Consider the following 22,125-nt stretch of genomic DNA (forward strand, 5'->3'; position numbering starts at 1 on the left):
GGTTTCCTTAAAGAGACAGTACCAGTTTTAACACGTGCTCAGCAAATCAATGTAATTATTTTATTAAACAGTAAACATGTTACAAAAAATAATATGCAATATATTATCATGTTTATTGATTGAATACATGGATTTGTTCATTTTTAAAAGCTAAAATGTGTGATGAATCGATATTTAATCGAAATCAGAATTGAATTGAATTGAGAGCTTGTGAATCGGAATCGAATCGGGAAATCTGTATCAATACCCAGCCCTAATCATCAATGTTCTGTTTACCTGTAAGAGAAAGACTATAAATTGTAAATGCACATACACTATATTGCCAAAAGTATTCGCTCACCCATCCAAATAATTGAATTCAGGTGTTCCAATCACTTCCATGGCCACAGGTGTATAAAATGAAGCACCTAGGCATGCAGACTGCTTCTACAAACATTTGTGAAAGAATGGGCCGCTCTCAGGAGCTCAGTGAATTCCAGCGTGGTATTGTGATAGGATGCCACCTGTGCAACAAGTCCAGTCGTGAAATTTCCTCGCTTCTAAATATTCCACAGTCAACTGTCAGAGGTATTATAACAAAGTGGAAGCGATTGGGAATGACAGCAACTCAGCCACGAAGTGGTAGGCCACGTAAAATGACAGAGCGGGGTCAGCGGATGCTGAGGCGCATAGTGCGCAGAGGTCACCAACTTTCTGCAGAGTCAATCACTACAGACCTCCAAAGTTCATGTGGCCTTCAGATTAGCTCAAGAACAGTGCGTAGAGAGCTTCATGGAATGGGTTTCCATGGCCGAGCAGCTGCATCCAAGCCATACATCAGCAAGTGCAATGCAAAGCGTCGGATGCAGTGGTGTAAAGCATGCCACCACTGGACTCTAGAGCAGTGGAGACGCGTTCTCCGGAGTGACGAATCACGCTTCTCCATCTGGCAATCTGATGGACGAGTCTGGGTTTGGCGATTGCCAGGAGAACGGTACTTGTCTGACTGCATTGTGCAAACTGTGAAGTTTGGTGGAGGGGGGATTATGGTGTGGGGTTGTTTTTCAGGAGCTGGGCTTGGCCCCTTAGTTCCAGTGAAAGGAACTCTGAATGCTTCAGCATACCAAGAGATTTTGGACAATTCCATGCTCCCAACTTTGTGGGAACAGTTTAGGGATGGCCCCTTCCTGTTCCAACATGACTGCGCACCAGTGCACAAAGCAAGGTCCATAAAGACATGGATGAGCAAGTTTGGTGTGGAAGAACTTGACTGGCCTGCACAGAGTCCTGACCTCAACCCGATAGAGCACCTTTGGGATGAATTAGAGCGAAGACTGCGAGCCAGGCCTTCTCATCCAACATCAGTGTCTGACCTCACAAATGCGCTTCTGGAAGAATGGTCAAAATTCCCATAAACACACTCCTAAACCTTGTGGAAAGCCTTCCCAGAAGAGTTGAAACTGTTATAGCTGCAAAGGGTGGGCCGACGTCATATTAAACCCTATGTATTAAGAATGGGATGTCACTTAATTTCATATGCGTCTAAAGGCAGATGAGCGAATACTTTTGGCAATATAGTATATCTGCTAAAAGTTAAAATTGTCAGCATTTAGTACACTAGCTTATAGATGGCTTTAAAACTAAAAGAGATGAACTAAAAGCTACAAAACTCATAAAAGATGGGATTTTTCCTTTTTTTATTTAATAAATTTACTCTACAGGGTCAGGGTCAGCAGCCATGCCTGTTTTTCTGCACCCACGGTCTCCGCCCCTCACCTCCTCTTCCTCCTTTGCCTTTTCTTCTTGCTGCCCCCTGCTAAAAACCAACAGCCCCCTCCCAAAACACACATAACAAACTTGCAGTACGGTTGCATGTTCACCAACTTACACAAACATACAGTACGTCTGGTCCTCTGCAGTTTTTCTAAACTATACACTTAATGGGCACTCAAGAAATGCTATATAAATGTCTTTAATGCTTCCTCTTTAGAGAGTTCATTGAGCGTTGCATTCATTGATATTAAGATTTTATTTTTACACAACAACAACAACAACAACAACGTGATTAAATCTTTAAATTAGAAAAGCAGACATAACATAACAAATGACTGAGTGCCCTGTGATATTACAATTATTATTTTATTTTTATTTTTTTGGCATACTGTATAATTGATACATAACGGTTTATGTATAGTAGCCAAATGTCTTTCTAATACTAGGTGATCCTCTTTTATTCCTCATCAGTCTGGGGTTCATATTTCTGTTTAAGATAACATAGGTCAGCTAACTGGGCTTGTTAAGACTGTACATTATTCATGTTAAGCTCATGCTTTATCATTGTTGCGAAGGATGATCCCATTTTAGCCTATGCATCTAGATTTTATCAGTAGATGAGATACAATTTAGAAGAATTACCAATATTGAGGAGAGACATAGTTAAAGACCCAATGAAATTGCTTGACAAGCTCAGTTTTCTTTCAAACTTCCAGGAAGATTGGGCAGGACATGTTAAAAGGGTTGCCCCCTCTTTTTAAAATATTCAATAGGCTGTAGTTACATCACAGACATGAACCATTTTCTACTTGCTAGTCGGTATTAGGGGGAGGGACGTTCTCCCAATAAAGAGTGTTTGATCGGTCAAAAATCTTTCTAGTGCAGGATAAGTCCTCAACATTTTTTATCCATTTTCCTGGTAAAGGGAAACTGTACATTTTAAATGTTGTATGTCTGCTAAAGGTTACTTTTGTCAGCATTTAGGAGTACACTAGCATTTAAATGACTTTAAATCTAATAAATATGGACTAAAAGTCACAATACTCGAATTTTGATTTCATGGGGTCTTAAAGGTGCCGATCTCCTTCAGGCAAGAGCTTAGAGGGGCTGAAGTGTTGTGTGTGACACTAGGATGCAGAAGAATAATTTTGGCACGTGGGCAGCTAAGTAATCTCCTTCAGTAAATAAAGACTTGAAGGTTACTATAGCAGATGGAGGAGGAGAGGATGCTTTTTATTCAGGTGGCTGCTGGAGAAACAGCAGCCAGAGGTTTCTAGAGCAGGGTGATGTCACTTCCTGTAGCTTCAGGAGAATTTTAACATTCTGTTCTCTTCCAGAACCAGAAACTCTAACATTCTCTCAGCCATTATTTCCTGAGTATTCCTCAGCATTATGGCTAAGTAGATATATTGAACCTTTGATAGGGGTATTGTTACTCCACAGTAATCGATTCTCTTGCCATTAATGTTTTATTGTAACTGCACTTTCCTCATTGTGTGATATAGCTGTGAATCCACAATGCAAAAACTGTTTAGTATAGACGAAGCAGAAGTGCTTTCACAATGCATTCTCGATAGTCAGCGTTATGAGTATTTAGTCATAGAACCATGGTTCCAGCTTGGCTGCTCTTTTCTCTATGGCTCCATCCAGTTCCCCTGAGGTTTTGGGATTCATTCTGTGGAGGTAGAGCTCATTAATGTGTGGAGGTAAATGCAAGCTTGCACCTTCTGCAGGGGTGTTGTGGGACTGCTGAGATTGGCTTTTCAAAGGGTCCATTTCTTTAGAAACTCCCTGAGCCATTGCAATACAAGGAGAAACAATTCCCAGAATACTTAAAACTGCACTACAGAACTTTAGGCTCTCTGGAGACATCTGTAGTTGAAACCTAAAATTGCAATCAATTTATGAAAGAACATTTTACGCGAGTTGTGTTTCTGCACTGATTTTCTTCGTGGATGAATCTCATGGTTTGAGGTTACCTGCTTTGCCGATGATCACTCGGAGATCGCTCCACTCAGTTTAATCACACTATCTGCTAAAAGGGCAATGGAAAGTGACATAACAACTTGTGCATTTCTGCGACTGGGGTAAAAGAAATAAGAAAACAGCTGCACACACACTCTAAGGGACACACAAATGGGTATCTTGAAACTGCTGCAATGTTATAAAATACTCAGAAGTCATGAATATATAGGTGCATCTCAATAAATTAGAATGTCGTGGAAAAGTTCATTTATTTCAGTAATTCAACTCAAATTGTGAAACTCGTGTATTAAATAAATTCAATGCACACAGACTGAAGTAGTTTAAGTCTTTGGTTCTTTTAATTGTGATGATTTTGGCTCACATTTAACAAAAACCCACCAATTCACTATCTCAAAAAATTAGAATACATCATAAGACCAATAAAAAAAACATTTTTAGTGAATTGTTGGCCTTCTGGAAAGTATGTTCATTTACTGTATATGTACTCAATACTTTGTAGGGGCTCCTTTTGCTTTAATTACTGCCTCAATTCGGCATGGCATGGAGGTGATCAGTTTGTGGCACTGCTGAGGTGGTATGAAGCCCAGGTTTCTTTGACAGTGGCCTTCAGTTCATCTGCATTTTTTGGTCTCTTGTTTCTCATTTTCCTCTTGACAATACCCCATAAATTCTCTATGGGGTTCAGGTCTGGTGAGTTTGCTGGCCAGTCAAGCACACCAACACCATGGTCATTTAACCAACTTTTGGTGCTTTTGGCAGTGTGGGCAGGTGCCAAATCCTGCTGGAAAATGAAATCAGCATCTTTAAAAAGCTGGTCAGCAGAAGGAAGCATGAAGTGCTCCAAAATGTCTTGGTAAACGGGTGCAGTGACTTTGGTTTTCAAAAAACACAATGGACCAACAACAGCAGATGACATTGCACCCCAAATCATCACAGACTGTGGAAACTTAACACTGGACTTCAAGCAACTTGGGCTATGAGCTTCTCCACCCTTCCTCCAGACTCTAGGACCTTGGTTTCCAAATGAAATACAAAACTTGCTCTCATCTGAAAAGAGGACTTTGGACCACTGGGCAACAGTCCAGTTCTTCTTCTCCTTAGCCCAGGTAAGACGCCTCTGACCTTGTCTGTGGTTCAGGAGTGGCTTAACAAGAGGAATACGACAACTATAGCCAAATTCCTTGACATGTCTGTGTGTGGTGGCTCTTGATGCCTTGACCCCAGCCTCAGTCCATTCCTTGTGAAGTTCACCCAAATTCTTGAATCGATTTTGTTTGACAATCATAAGGCTGCAGTTCTCTCGGTTGGTTGTGCATCTTTTTCTTCCACACTTTTTGCCAGCTTCTTTGGCAATGAATGTTTGTGGCTTACCCTCCTTGTGAAGGGTGTCAATGATTGTCTTCTGGACAACTGTCAGATCAGCAGTCTTCCCCATGATCGTGTAGCCTAGTGAACCAAACTGAGAGACAATTTTGAAGGCTCAGGAAACCTTTGCAGGTGTTTTGAGTTGATTAGCTGATTGGCATGTCACCATATTCTAATTTTTTGAGATAGTGAATTGGTGGGTTTTTGTTAAATGTGAGCCAAAATCATCACAATTAAAAAAACCAAAGACTTAAACTACTTCAGTCTGTGTGCATTGAATTTATTTAATACACGAGTTTCACAATTTGAGTTGAATTACTGAAATAAATGAACTTTTCCACGACATTCTAATTTATTGAGATGCACCTGTAAGTAAATATGTTACAGTAACTTCCGGGAAAACATAGCCTATTGAATACATCGCAATCAGTAAAGAAATTAGTAATGTTCGATTCATTAAAGCATTACAACTATAAGCTTCATCAACCCTACCAGAAAACATATCCAAGCATTATAGCAACAAACAGTTGAAAGTTAAACATCCATCCGGAGACTGATGTCCCGTCACTGCTGTCCTGTACTGCGACGCACTGAACAGCCATATCTTCCCCAACATGACACAGCCAGACCTTCTTTTCTGAGCTTAGGGACATGATGTAAACACGTATGGACGAATGACATAAGCCTGCAATTTCACACCAAATCTGATCCGACTGCTCTATATAAAAATCATTATTGAAGGCTTACCATAGTGAATCGGGATAAGACAAGGACAGGGTTTTGAACACAGATTTTTATATACTCACTCAATAATTAACTTTTGTTAATTGTAACCAAAAGAATCTTACGTAGTGCAGCTTTAAAACAGCAGAAGTGACATACCCATTCAAACTTCCACCTCAAATTTGTAAAAGATTTTTGTATCTTTGCACGATTATTGCTGGTGAAAAAAAAAGGTTGTTTGTCTTAAACTCTGTGGCAGAAATCAAGCATATGGCTAAATTCTGTCAGTGCAAGTGAGTAGCACCTTCCTGTAGCTGTACTACTAGATTATCCTTGCTTATACTTGTATACAGATTTACTAAGTAGTTAAAAAGTTTGGTCAAGTCCTACAGTATCTCGCCTTGTGCGCCAAGTGATCACCAGCCACTGGTGCCCCCTCAAAAATAAAATGATTGCGTGTCGCCCCTGTAAGACAGATTGATAATCAAGAAAAATCATAATCAAGCTGAAATTGAAGTTCTTCAGTCTTCCATATAAAAAAAAATATATAAACATAAGTAGGAAAATGTATTCATTTTTAACAACCGTATTCTAGAAATTCCTTCTTAGCAGAAAGAGAAATGAGTGGTCCTTTTTCTAAAATTGTATAATTGTTTTTATAATTTATGTCCTGAGGGTACCTGAGCAGTTTTGAGACAGACCCACCTAAAGTTCAAAAGATTTCAATACTTTTGTGTGCTGACTCTAAACTTGCAATGTCTCGTTTTTATCAGTCAAACATGTCAACTATGTGGCACAGTGTGTAAATTTCTGGGCTACAGTTCCAAAGTTCAGGGGTTTGATCACCACCTAAGCATGTTACAGTGCAAAGTTACAGTTTGTTAACATAGTAAATTAAACACTTTCATTTCTGTAATTAAAGGAACATTTGTGTTTTTTTATAATGTGAAGCTACCGCATGTGATGCAAATTGTCTGGATAGATATAAAGGTCACTATACGTATATCCACCATATCATTAGACATAAGGGGAAGAGCAAAGGCAGGGAAATGAGTAGAGAGACCATCTCTGAAATACACAATTACACCTGATTTTATCAGAATACCCTCAGGTACAGCAAATACTTCCTGAACCCTGGTAATGACAGGACATAGCTCATAGTAAAAGGTTGTACAAAATACAAAATCTGTGCTCTCAAAACAGACAGCAGTTTTTAGCTGACATTTTGAAACAGAACACAACAGGCCTTGAAAAGGCTGACATTTTAATCTTTGTTTGAGTGTGGTGTGTGTGTGTGTGTGTGTGTGTGTGTGTGTGTGTGTGTGTGTGTGTGTGTGTGTATGAATCTGTTAGTGTGGCATTCTGGTAGGCCAGATTGAGGCCACTAGTGGGGACATTATGACATCACCAGCATGTATACACTAAACTCAACAGACAGCCAGTCAGCCGATGATGGATCCTAGAACACCTGAGGGAACCCTGTACACACACATGTTTACTTAGCTAAAAGAGGACATGCCCTAGACTTCTATTGTTTTACCTACCTCTAAAAGAAGCCATTTTGGATTTTTTTTATTTATTTATTTATTTTTTATTAAAAAAAAATAAAAATAAAAACAGTATTTTCTTTATTTATTAATAATTTTTCCAATTTAGGACATCCCTGAATGTACCCTAAAGGATGTTTTGTCAGATTTAGCTCACTTTTGGAGGCAATTTTTTTCCCCAAACTATAGCTAAGTACGCACACAAATATGTTAACTTCTAATTAAGGACTTCTATTGGAATCATAGACTTCTGTTGTTTTGTATAGAGCCAAGAGCTCATTTAATTACTGTAAACTAACTCTAACCCTGCCCCTAAAAGAAAATATTAGCATTTTTATCATATTAATAAACAGTATTTGCTTTATGTATTAATACATTTTCTAATTTAGGACATCCATGAATGTCCCCAAAGGGAGGTTTTGACAGATTTAGTTCACTTTTGGGGACAATTTTGTTCTTAAACTATAGCTTAGTGCAGGAACAGAGACTGTTCCCCAATGATAGAATTTTTAATAAACCTGCCTGTTTTGACACATTAACCACCTACTAATCTGCAGTCCCCATAAATATTTGGTGCCAAATATAACCTGGCTGTCATCACAAAGCATAATGCCTAATGTTTGTGTATATGTGTGTGTGAGCATGCAGTTTGCAGTTGGGGACACAAATGGTCATCAATCATTTTTCTGGATACCCAAAGCTCTATGAATGAGTCATATTTTACTGTAATATTTCCCGTCTGATTTATGACTAACCTCCGCGCTACTCTCTTCTTATTCTTTTTAATGAACCCCAAACATCTGAAGAGGTTCCACAGAGAATGAATCTTTGTAGAGAGGCTCCACAGTTTTCTGACAGATCGGACCACATTCATGCAATAGTTTGGTGGTGCTGCTAATTTAAAGGGCAACATTCAGAGAGTGGGATTTTAGTGCCTAATTTATAATCGTGTTCTGGCTGTTTTGTCATGGACTGTGAAAACCTGGAGTGGTTTAATTAGTTTAACCTTCTGATAAGCGTTTGTAAGGTCACACAAGGTTGTCTCTCCTCCTGTGGGAAATATAATGGTGCTGTCATTCATTTTAGAGCAATGTCCGTTATGGATGGTTTTGTAAGTAGTGGTGCTTGCTAAGGCAAGAATCATTATAACTTTTTCTCAGTCTTAAGGCTGGTGGTTTTTTGAAACTCCTAACCTGAAGTATTAAACTTTGGCATGCAACGTGTCATTGGTGCTATGTAGATAAATGATACCTCAAATTGTGCAGCTTGTTTAGGAGAGGTGTGCTATTACTTAAATGATCTGACTTATGCCAGCTAGACGATCAAACCAATGAGAAAATCCTATAGACTTACATTGCAGGTGGAACCTGAGCCATATCTAGGGACCAGAATGTGATAGAGACTTACAGGTGCATCTCAATAAATTAGAATGTCGTGGAAAAGTTCATTTATTTCAGTAATTCAACTCAAATTGTGAAACTCGTGTATTAAATAAATTCAATACACACAGACTGAGGTAGTTTAAGTCTTTGGTTCTTTTAATTGTGATGATTTTGGCTCACATTAAACAAAAACCCACCAATTCACTATCTCAAAAAATTAGAATACATCATAAGACCAATAAAAAAAAACATTTTTAGTGAATTGTTGGCCTTCTGGAAAGTATGTTCATTTACTGTATATGTACTCAATACTTGGTAGGGGCTCCTTTTGCTTTAATTACTGCCTCAATTTGGCGTGGCATGGAGGTGATCAGTTTGTGGCACTGCTGAGGTGGTATGGAAGCCCAGGTTTCTTTGACAGTGGCCTTCAGCTCATCTGCATTTTTTGGTCTCTTGTTTCTCATTTTCCTCTTGACAATACAATAGATTCTCTATGGGGTTCAGGTCTGGTGAGTTTGCTGGCCAGTCAAGCACACCAACACCATGGTCATTTAACCAACTTTTGGTGCTTTTGGCAGTGTGGGCAGGTGCCAAATCCTGCTGGAAAATGAAATCAGCATCTTTAAAAAGCTGGTCAGCAGAAGGAAGCATGAAGTGCTCCAAAATGTCTTGGTAAACGGGTGCAGTGACTTTGGTTTTCAAAAAACACAATGGACCAACACCAGCAGATGACATTACACACCAAATCATCACAGACTGTGGAAACTTAACACTGGACTTCAAGCAACTTGGGCTATGAGCTTCTCCACCCTTCCTCCAGACTCTAGGACCTTGGTTTCTAAATGAAATACAAAACTTGCTCTCATCTGAAAAGAGGACTTTGGAACACTGGGCAACAGTCCAGTTCTTCTTCTCCTTAGCCCAGGTAAGACGCCTTTGACATTGTCTGTGGTTCAGGAGTGGCTTAACAAGAGGAATATGACAACTGTAGCCAAATTCCTTGACATGTCTGTGTGTGGTGGCTCTTGATGCCTTGACCCCAGCCTCAGTCCATTCCTTGTGAAGTTCACCCAAATTCTTTGAATCGATTTTGCTTGACAATCATAAGGCTGCAGTTCTCTTGGTTGGTTGTGCATCTTTTTCTTCCACACTTTTTCCTTCCACTCAACTTTCTGTTAACATGCTTGGATACAGCACTCTGTGAACAGCCAGCTTCTTTGGCAATGAATGTTTGTGGCTTACCCTCCTTGTGAAGGGTGTCAGTGATTGTCTTCTGGACAACTGTCAGATCAGCAGTCTTCCCCATGATTGTGTAGCCTAGTGAACCAAACTGAGAGACCATTTTGAAGGCTCAGGAAACCTTTGCAGGTGTTTTGAGTTGATTAGCTGATTGGCATGTCACCATATTCTAATTTTTTGAGATAGTGAATTGGTGGGTTTTTGTTAAATGTGAGCCAAAATCATCACTTTTAGAAGAACCAAAGACTTAAACTACTTCAGTCTGTGTGCATTGAATTTATTTAATACACGAGTTTCACAATTTGAGTTGAATTACTGAAATAAATGAACTTTTCCACGACATTCTAATTTATTGAGATGCACCTGTATACTAACAATCCCTCAGACAACTGAGAAACTACATAGGAACACCCTGGCAAGGACCCAGAACATGCTAGCATTGTGGTGGCGAGTTCTGCACCTGCAAGTACCACTCACATTTTCTTAGGAAGTAAATTTGATAACTTTTGGAAAAACAGCCTTTGGGTTGTTTTTGAGTTTATATTTCTTTAAAGGGCTGTGAGGTAGACATGTAGGCTGTTTGCCAGAGTTTAGCCACTGATTTGTGATGATCCCAGATATCCTGTGGCAAGGTCTCTGTAGCTGATGTTTCGTTTCAGTGTTTTGTCAGGTAATCTAAAAAACGTGGTAACATCTAAATTAACTGGTTATATTTAAGTCAAAATATTATTTAATATGACTCAATCAACCTGATTGCATTAGGTTGCAGTACTTTTTTAGGGTTAGATCACGTTGCAATAAAATGGAACAAAGCACTATTCCATTTTATTGCAACGTGATCTAACCCTAAAAAAGTACTGCAACCTAAGCAATCAGGTTGATTGAGTCATATTAAATAATATTTTGACCCACTTTTTCTTGATACCATAAGTATTTATTTGAAGCAAAAAAGTGAAAATCAAAGGTACAAGACTGTATACTTAGTCTTTATGAGGGCATGAGCTACAATCCCATGCGAATCTGCGAATGATACAATTGAATCATCCCAGGGTGTACTGAGTGACTCCAGCCAGGTCTCCTAAGCAACCAAATTGGCCCAGTTGCTAAGGAGGGTAGAGTCACATGGGGTAAGCTCCTTGTGGTCACTATAATGTGGTTTGCTCTCAGTGGGGCGTGTGGTGAGTTGTACGTGGATGCCGCGGTGGATGGCATGAAGCCTCCACGCGCACTATGTCTCCGCGGTAATGTGCTCAACAAGCCACGTGATAAGATGCACAGGTTGACGTCTCAGACTCGGAGGCAACTTAGATTCGTCCTCTGCCACCCGGACTGAGGCGAGTCACTACGCCATCACAAGGACTTAAAGTGCATTGGGAATTGGGCATTCCAAATTGGGGAGAAAAAGGGGAGAAAATCAAATATATATATATATATATATATATATATATATATATATATATATATATATATATATATATATATTATTATTATTATTATTATTATTACGTTGAAATAACGTAGACTAATGGCTTCAACAAAAGCATATTCCATCGATTAACAACATCGGCGCTTGCTGTAGGTCTGTCATTAATGGTTTTAAAAGTTACCATTAATAATCAGGTCCCCTATGGAAAACATTTATGGGATTTTTACTTCCAGAAACAGTCTGTTGTGCTCTATTTATCCTTAAAGTAAAAATTCCAGGATACCACTTTTTATAGTGTAGGTGATTTCAGGTTGGTCCCCACAATGTAGGAAAAACCTAACACACACACACACACACACACACACACATGAATTAGATAAAACATCCATGCAACTTTTTCACTTTTAGGCTGGCAATCCATACAAACCATTGTTATTTTTCTTCACCTATCTTGTTGCTGCATTGTGTAGTAAGGGTTAGTTTAGCTAATGGGCTGTAACAGGCATGCCCACTAAAACATTACAGATGATGTTGGCTTTATTTACACCCCCCGTTTCCCTGGAAATGTTACACTACCTTGTCACTAGGCCACACATGGTTATTTTACCTGCAAGCGCAGTGTTGCTCTTTTCCTCTGCTGCAGATGGTGCACAGCAAGCTAATGAAACAACACAAGCTGTCCTTTATTAACACAGAAACCAAGTCACTGCAGACCGACACAAATGAGTGTGGTGAGTGATGCACAGGGACGGCTGTCAGCCTGGATGCAGCCCACTGCCGCAGAAATACGAAACCCAACATCTATAAACAGTAAACGCAACCAAATGTGGCGAATCAAGACAGATGTTTTGAAATGCACATGTTTGGGAGACCATTTTAGCATGTCGGTGTGATCATAGCCCTGCATTGCTCAAAATCTCTGAATGTAAGTCTGCTGTACACTGAACATTTTCTTAATCTCTCTTTCCCTCCGGATGTGCGATAATCCATCATCGCAAACAGCCTGTAATCTTCCTCAAATGTCTCCGCTTGAAATGAAGCGCTGAGACAGAGGTGGGAAGCTTTTCATCTATCTGGAAGGTTCCATCTGCAGTAGATTTTTTGCTGCTTTGAGTGTCAGAGGTAGAGTTCTTGGCATTTAAATACAAACAGGGACTTAAGGGACATTTGGAGCTTAGACATTTAGACTGGAACAGACTAGCAGCTAGGAAATAAAAACAATACAAAAAGATCTCAATTGTTTCTCCTAGACAGCAATGAAAATAATTGTAGATCAAATAAAGACTTTTGCTTAAGCGTCCTGCTTCTCTGACAAAAAAAAAAAAAAAAACTCACTGAAAACCTTAACCTAAAAAATGTGCTTCATGTTGTAACATCTAAATCATTATTTTTTAAATATACATGTAAAGTATATTATTTAACATGTCTGAATCAACCGGAATACATTTGGTTACACCAACAAAATTAAATGTTTAAATCAGGTAGAAATAGCTCCTTAAGGTATAAATTACAGGTTACCACTTTTTACAGTGCATGTACTCCCAAATGTGTATCGCTAAAGTTTTAGAAATCTCAACAATATCTCAAACTATGCTCACATTTTCCAAGATAACAAAGCCTGCAATTGAAAATCAGAGATTTCAATATGAACTCAGCAGAAACCCAATTATCTGAGCAATGCTATCCACATTTATTCCAAAGCTTTGCATTCATACTGTCAACACCTTTCCCATTTGTGTCTATTTTTATTTCTCATAAGGAATTTTAGGAAACACATGTCAGACAAAGTTGCTTCTTAAATGAAACAGAACTGGGAAAAAAAAACAACAACCAAAGAACATAACAAAGAACATTATTCTCTGGAAGACACATTCTTCACATCTGTAACTTTGTCTTTAGCCCTCCGTATTTCCCTTTCCATATGACCCCAGGTCAGCAGTTAATAATTGATCGATCACATCTCATATCACCTGCATTCTTACTTCAAAAGCTTGCAATTTGTGTGTACAAATGCCCTTCATATACTTGTGAAATCCACATGTTTTGAAGGAGTGCAAATGCTAAAATATTTGCAGAATTTGTGGTATGTTTACCTTTAAGCAAGCTAATATGCTGCAGATTGAAAATACAAATCCGACGTCAAGAGAGAAAATCCAGCATGGCTTTTGATCTGGACGACTTTATGGGGAGGAGGGGCTGTAAGACACTCAAACCCCACCCACTCTAGAGTTCCAGCCAATAGGAATGGGTCTGGAGGACAGCATGTGTGAGAGAGAGAATAGAGGAGATGGTAGATTGGCAGTCTTTGCTTGTGTGTAGGGAGCGGTCAATATCTCACGCTGCTGCAGTCTGCGAGCATCTTCAAGAGTGAGACTCTCGTTTTTAATTCTCTTTCTTTCATTCATGCTTTCATTCATCCTCTAGTCCTTCTTTTCATCACACCCATCATCGTTTCAGTTTCTATGCTGTATTACTGATTTCTTTTTGTTCAAGGGAGAGTGTGTTTGTAAGCATGTGTGTGTGTGTGTGTGTGTGTGTGGTGTGTGTGTGTGTGTGTGTGGGCGGGTTTGGGTGGTTTATGAGGACATTTTTTGTAGGTTACAAACTGGTAATTACAAGGGTATTATGCTAGAAATGTGGTTTATGAGGACATTTCTAGTGTCCCCATAATTCAAATCACTTAAAAAACATACTAAACAATGTTTTATTGAAAATGTAAAAATGCAGAAAGTTTTTGTGAGGGTTAGGTTTAGGGTAGGGTTAGGGGATTGAATCTATTGTTTTTACAGTACAAAAATCATTATGTCTATGGAGAGTCCTCATAAAGATAGCCACACCAACATGTGTGTGTGTGTGTGTGTGTGTGTGTGTGTGTGTGTGTGTGTGTGTGTGGAAAGCATTGTGTTTTTAGAAGGTTTGGGGTTAGATCTGGTTAGGATTCCATGTATGTTATACTTCAAAAACGGGAATTTATATTCAAACTGCTTTGTAAAAAGTGGATATGTGCAGTTGTTACCTTAAGGAGTTATTTCTACTTGATCTAACAATTAATTTGGACATTTGTTGGTTTGGCCAAATGTAATCAGATTGATTAAATCATATTTATATATATGTATTTTATTTATTTTTCTTTTTTTTTTCTTTTTTTTTTACTTGAACATAAGCAGTTAATTTAGATGTTACTACATAAATTTTTTAAGTGACCTGACAAAACATTATTTTACTCTATGCATTTATTAACCTTTTTTCTGTACACCTTGAGACAACTTTTTCCAATCTTTATACAGAAAAGAAAATCAAATATTTATTTGATATTCCTGATTATCCCCCCAAAATCCTGAAGTCATGGGTTGTGGGCATTGCAGTCTCTTTTCATTTGAGTGGATTTGTTCGGGCTGAGTGCTCATTGCTGGATTGTTTCGGGTTTTCGAGTTTATCCTCTGTCTGAGCAATGCACCACTCTGAGGCTTTTTAATCTGTGCCTCTCTCTTTCTATATTTTTCTCTTTCTCTGGAGAAACAGTATTTGTTTGTTTAGCGAGATGTTTAATTTTTTATTGTTTTGAGGTTTCTTTGTCTTGGAATAACTTTGAGCTCTTCAGAGAGAGAGAGAGAGAGAGAGAGAGAGGTAGAGTTTAGTTTCAAGAGGTGGGAGTGATTTGAATAATGCCTGGAATACTTTATATGGAGGGATGCTGATATATTTGTGGGTTCATGTCTCTATAAAACATCTTGTTTTTTTTTTAATGCACACAGCTGATTGTATCTTCACTGTAATTGTCTTTGTTCTACCTCTCCAGCCTGCAGCCTAATGACAAAATGTACTTGTCATTTGACCTTTGAGTTTCCTGTAAGGACATACGGGCTCTCAAATCAGCCTTTTTCCTCAAATGAACCTTTGATGATCCTCATGCCCAGCTATAACATCATAACCAACTCAGTCATATGTTAATTATTAGTTTATTTGATTATTTCTAGGAATGCACAATAAATTGGGACCATTTCTGTTATCGGCTGATATTTTAATTTATCGGTTAATATTGGCCAATATTAAATATTTCATTGTGAAAGCTCTTTTCCACATATTTTTAGATTTATATTTCTTTTGCTGTCATCTCTGCCTGATTATTTACGGTATATATCGGGACCATGTCAGTTATTGGCTGATATTTGTGATTTTTAACATTTATTGCTGTATATTGGCCAATATTGGATATTTAGTTGTGAACGCTCTTTTCCATCTATTTTTAGTAGGTTGTCAATCGATTAAAATGTTTACATTTAATTAATTAAGTGACTTGCCGATTAATTAATTGAATTAATCGCATATATTAAAATATAATATTATATGTAATATTTCATATAATATTTGCTGAGAAAGGCCTCCAAATAAATGTAACATACACTGACTGAGCACTTTATTAGGAACACCTGTACACCTGTACTTATTTATGCATAAAATCATGCATATGTGGGTCAGGAACTTCAGTTAATGTTCACATTAACCATCAGAATGAGGCAAAAACGTGATCTCAGTGATTTTGACCATGGCATGATTGTTGGTGCCAGACGGGCTGATTTGAGTGTTTCTGTAACTGCTGATCTCCTGGGATTTTCATGCCCAACAGTCTGTAGAGTGTACTCAGAATGGTGCAAAAAACTAAAAACATCCAGTGAGTGGCAGTTCTGTGGACGGAAATGCCTTGTTGATGGGAGAGGTCCACAGAGAATGGCCAGGGCCGCATTTCCCAAAGGCATCATAATCCTAAGTAGATCGTAGAAACCATTGGCGCCAATGGCATCTACGTTCTACTTAAGCTTACAATGGTTGTTTTGGGAAACGCAGCCCAGATTGGTTCGAGTTGACAGAAAGGCTACGGTAACTCAGATAACCACTCTGTACAATTGTAGTGAGCAGAATAGCATCTCAAAATGAACAACACGTCGAACCTTGAGGAGGTTGGGCTGCAACAGCAGAAGACCATGTTGGGCACTTTATTAGGGCCATCGTGTTCCTAATAAAGTGCTCAGTGAGAGTAAATAAAACGTAATTAATTCAAATAATTATGTATAGTATTATATATTGCATTATTGTGGCATACGGGTAAAGCAATAATTAGACAATACAAAAAGTGGCTTTAGAAGTCAATAAACTACTGTTTGTTTTATTCAAATTTAATTGAACAAGGCTACAGTCCACAGCAATACATTTTGTTTTTGAGTTTGTCAATCTGTCCTGTTCTTCTGAGCTATTTATAATTGTCAACCTATGTACAGATGTGTCATATGGATGCTTTTGGAGTGTCGCACTTGTTTTTAGCATCATAAATGCCACTTTTTAAGGATGCGGAGTCAAGTTAAAAGTATCTAAAAATTCCGTTGTGCTTCGTCCAGTTGACAAGAACACGTCCTGTTCGAGTGGCTCTCATTCTGTGGCTGCACTGCTTGTGAGGTTTGTCAGGGAGCACTAACTACTAACTGCCCTCTGCTGATGTGGCTTGTAAAAACACAGTTACATGTACGTCAAGCTGAGAGGAAAACATGCACTTTTATTACGGAATTTAGTTATGGGTCAGGGACATGATTAATTGTGTTTAATGCGTTATTTTTTATAAAAAGAATTGCACTAAATAAGCGCATTAAAACAACAGCCCCAATTTTTTTAATTATATTACTTTTGCTGTCATCTAGCTCTAACCTAATTTTTTTAAATAACACTAATAACTTAATAACACTATTAAATGTAATCTTGTTTTCACAAAATGTATCTCTATATTACATACTGCACATTATGATGTTGTGATGCCTAAATTCACCCGTAGCATTTTAAACTTAATTTTAGTTTGAAGTGTGTTTTATTGTTATTTTTAGCACAGATTTTTAATATCGGCCATTTTCCAGTAATCTGCTATAACATAAAAATAATTATCGGCGTATCTATATTGGCCAGAATTTTTATATCGGTGTATCCCTAATTATTCTATTTGCATACTATATGCAGTAGGCACAGACAAGTTTTATTTTAAATTGATGAAACAAAAACAAAGAGAGGACTAATTAAAAAGGAGAAAGCAGCTACATCATGCCCAAGTGGAGTACCGTAGATGTCCTGTTGGGGTGTGTGCTGGTTTGGTTGATCTGACGTTGTTCAGGCTGGGCTTTCGGGCTGAGCGCTCAGGTTCAGCACACTGTGTGTGTGTGTGTGTGTGTGTGTGTGTGTGTGTGTGTGTGTGTGTGTGTGTGTGTGTGTGTGTGCGCTAATCTCAGCAGCAGCCTGAGCAGATGTAGTTCTCTGCTGAAACAGGGCTGTTTAGAGGATCCAAAAGTCAGCTGTACTCAAAAGATTTTAGATGTTCTAGAATTTTAGATTTTAATTATTCTCTGTAAAATACTTTTTTTTTTACCTGGGTTTCTGCATTAATTATTCATAGAATTCGACTTGATCAATTACAGGAAATGTTTGGTTATTACTGCCAAACAAGGTTTAACCAGTAATTAAATTAGTTATAAAAGGGTTCACATACTTTTTCCATTGCCTCACTGTGTATGTTTACATGGTGTTTTCAATAAAGACAGTGTTTGTCTATTGTTGTGACTTAGTTGAAGATAAGATCACATGATATGATCAGTTTATGCAGAAATCCAGGTAAATCCCAAGTGTTTACATATTTTTTACTGCAACTTCTAACATCCAGTATTTTGGAGGGTTTTATGATGGATGGAAATCTGATGAAGTTAAAGCTAACACAACGTGTCTGGTAATGTCATGTTCATTGGTCTGCTCATCTGAGCTCTCAAATAGGATATCAATAGGGTTGTACCACTACAGTAAATTAAAGGTCAACCATGAAAAGCTTGAGATGGCCTTTGTAAGACTATAGAAGCCTGTAAACAAAACATTTAACAGCTATAGAATTGTCCCCTAGTTTAACATATAAAATAAGTCTGTGGTCCTTTGTCTGGTATATGGGTTCCATGACATTTTATCAGAATTGTAGAACTGTGCAGATTTTAATATTGATTTCAAAAGATATTGTGATAATAACAGGAGTGCAATGTTATCGGATGTTGCATATGTGCACTGCAGAAGAAAAAAATACTGTATCTCTTTATCTCTCTCTCTCTCGCTCTCTCTCTCTCTCTCTCTGTCTCACCTTTCCTGTATTGACCGTGTGACCTTGCACATCCATCAGCTGGGTTGCTTGTATTGATGTTAGATGTCATTTCAGACACCAAGTTTCTACAATAGCACATCCTTAATGGACGGACAGTATTTCCTAGGGAGAGATCTTTATTAAATTTTTTGGTTTGAAATTGTTTGTTTGTATGCATTGTCTTCTATTCTAATGATTTTAGGGAGTTTGATTTCAGGGTTATTGCACTGTAATTACATTTTCTTGTATTGTTTGTTTGTGTTCACAGAATACGGGCGTTTCGAGGCAAAAATTCATGACTTGAGAGAGCAGATGATGAACCACAGCATAAGTTCTGGATCCGGATCCCTCAGAACCAATCAGAAACGCTCACTCTATGTCAGGTAATGTTCATCTCTCTAACCTAGTGATAGATCAGTATATCGGTTAGGCTGATAAATTGGATGATATTTTGGCATTTTAAGATTTTCATATGGTCAATTAAAAGAAGCATTAGCATTTTCTTGTGTCAGTTACAAAGTCTACCAGCAGTGTAGTCAATGGAAAATGCATATTGTTTTGTTTTCAAATATTTTTAGTGAATTTCAAGTTAAAAATTCTGCATGATAAATGTTCAAAATGCATTTAGTGCAATATAATGGTATTTGCCAACCACTACTTCAAACAAACAAACACATTTTCATACACTAACTCGTGCACTTTCTGCCAACACAGATGGGAATCTAATATGCCAGCAGTGCTCTGAACATGAAAATATTCAAACTAAGTGCAATTCTCAAGACACGCTTTTTAACAGCCTTGTAGTGTGGCACTGATGTTAGATTGATGTGAACATGAGTCTAGTCTCTCTGGGCTATAAGACATGTTTCTAGCCTGCGGCAAGATGTTTGTTATCACACACACACACTTCAGGGCTTTGCTTGTGAACCAGCAGGGATCTGAGTGAGTTCAGTCAGGATTCATCAGTGTCCACTTTGCCTCTTTTGCTCACACATATACACACACTTGCATTCACTTAAAAAGGCACCTGTTGTGTGTGCTTTGATCTTACTGTAGATCAGACAGGATTGGAGGATCATATATTAGCTACACTTGCAGCTATACTGTGTACATGATATTTAGAAGCACTACTGAGTCACAACGCATTCTAACAAATCCTTCTTTGCTTTTTAAAGCAAACATGAAACTTTTTTTTAAGCTTAGTTCATTAAAAAAAAGTAGCCAACATGATAATATTCAAAAGCTGTGCCCATCAGAACTACAAACATCCTCTTTCCTGAAGCTACTAAATATTTTACCTCCCCCACACTACTGAACTCAGCAGCTCAAGGAATCATTAAGAAGATACAGTAAATAGTATGATCATACGACCTGCATGATGCATCCCAGTTCCCAGGTTTACTCCAAACATCCAATAAATCTGCACTGTTTGGCTGGACTTCTTGAACAGCTGCTATAATTCTCCCAGTTCTATTTCACAGTTCAATCAACAGCCCTAAATATTAGTTCTTCGTCAAGCAGCTGTAGATTTCTGCTTTGGCTTCATTATCATATGTTAGATTTTCATGGAACTAGCACACCTGTAAAGATCCATTGTGATAAATAGCTCTCCATTCACCGATTACACACACACACACACACACACACACACCTCCACTCATGATGTACAGCATGCAATGCTCCCACAGCGTTAAAAGATGCCAATATCTGCTTCCCAGCAGCAGTCACAGGACCCCTCTGTGGGTGCTGGATAATTGTACTGTGACAGTACAAGAGAGTCATTTGGGCCATAGAGCCGATTGTTTAATGGGTTTGCAGAATGGAAGCTGCAAAGAGCTGAGACACAGGAAATAAGACCTTATATGGACTAATTCACTTACTGCAGAGCACAGATACTAAAAAAACAACTCAAGCATGGACGCAGCACCATAGATTGATTTACCAAGTTCACAGCCACTTGCAAGCATGTGGTTTTACTGATGCTGGATTTGAACATGGAAAACAGATTTTTTTGGCTCTTTTGAGTCTATGTACTATATAGACATTTTCTAACATTCCAGTTGAACCAACTTATTTATTAAAAGTACACTGAAAAAAATGTTAACATAAAAATGTGCTTCATCTGGTAACATCTAGTTTAACTGGTTTGATTCAAGTCAAAAATATTAATTAACATGTCTAAATCAACCTGAATACATTAGGTTACACTAAAAAAAATACAGTAATAATAATAATAATTTTAAGGGTTAGATCAGGTTGAAAAAAAAAACTCCTTAAGGTAACATTCACAGGTTACCACTTTTACAGTGTAAACTTTCTTAGAAATCTCCATAATATCCCTCATTTTACCATTCTTAGCTGGTTTTCCAGCCTGATCATGCACTGTTTTAAAAGAGGATTGGGCACTTAGATCAGCTAGACCAGCTTAAACCAGCTAACACCAGCAAACCAACTTTGGCTTTAAGGTTTAAGTTTGTGGGGGGGTTTCAGGGAATGATGTCACAACCATGACCATGATTAACGTATAAGCCTCTATATTTACATATAAATGTCTAAGGAAAAGAGGTATGCCAATCAAAACAGGGGTCCTTTACATATTTAATCGTAAAGGTGCAGTAGCAAAAACTGCCTGTTTAGGGTCAGAGAGAGGGCGCAAAATGGTCATGTAAAATTAAATTAAGGTAAAAGTGTTTTTAGTACAAGAATTCTAAAATAAATTGAATAATATGCAGACTAGTAAAATTGAATATATACAGTATATATGGCCTTTAATATACTGTATTCTATCAATGAGAATCCAACATAGGAATGTAAAATTCTACAGTTGAGGAAAGAAATACAAGTGTAGCTGAAAAAGCAGCATGGGCAAGTGGCTTTTGCCTTCAGTCTGTAGAAGGCAAAAGATAATTTTGAGGGAACTTATATTTTTAACAGGAAGACTCGCAGAATTGAGTAAAGTTTAAGATGACATTTATTTGATGAATATAAAACAGAAATGTAATGTCTCTTTTTGGCGTATGCCCCTTCTGGCGGTTCGAAAATATTGTACTTGGAACCGTCAGATCCTGCCGGAGATAGGAGGCAGGGTGAGGAGCCTACCCCCGTGCAGGACGGGACTCAACTGGTGGCGGTGGGGTGGTGGAGGTTGCCATGTTGGCACACTGAAACAGCAATGTGATAGATTGTAAGCAGGCTTATAAAGCAATGGCTGACCCATGATTGGCTAGGAGTTATCTAGCTAATAGTGGGATGATGTACAGCTGCGAGTCTTCCCGCTAGAACTACGTTGCGCTTACATTTTCAAGTTGCCTCTGTTGAGCATAGAGATGCATTAGAGTTGTTATGAATGCAGAGGTGTTATCGCTGTTGGCTGCATTCTCATCAATATAAAAGCACCAATATAAAAGCAATGCATGCACAACTCCATTCACTCACACTAACTCACACTAAGTTAGTATTGGATGAGTCAGCTATTGAGTGATTTCCCTCAATCAGCATCTTTCAGTTTTTCTGTCACAACAAATGAACATCACAATTTCTCTAAAGCGGAAG

The 22,125-nt window shown here is 38.2% G+C and overlaps 1 protein-coding gene across 4 annotated transcripts in view; it reads left to right on the plus strand.

The window, feature by feature from the left end:
* Positions 1–22,125, plus strand: part of LOC127433917 (disks large homolog 2-like) — a 303,885-nt gene that overhangs the window by 247,972 nt on the left and 33,788 nt on the right. For all 4 annotated transcript variants that reach the window (XM_051686267.1, XM_051686270.1, XM_051686268.1 and 1 more), the window contains one exon: positions 18,842–18,956. In XM_051686267.1, the coding sequence (XP_051542227.1) occupies positions 18,842–18,956 (115 nt within the window). The remainder of the gene's footprint in view (positions 1–18,841; positions 18,957–22,125) is intronic.

This window comes from Myxocyprinus asiaticus, chromosome 43 (genome assembly GCF_019703515.2).
Source record: "Myxocyprinus asiaticus isolate MX2 ecotype Aquarium Trade chromosome 43, UBuf_Myxa_2, whole genome shotgun sequence".
NCBI classification, from domain to species: Eukaryota; Metazoa; Chordata; class Actinopteri; order Cypriniformes; family Catostomidae; genus Myxocyprinus; species Myxocyprinus asiaticus.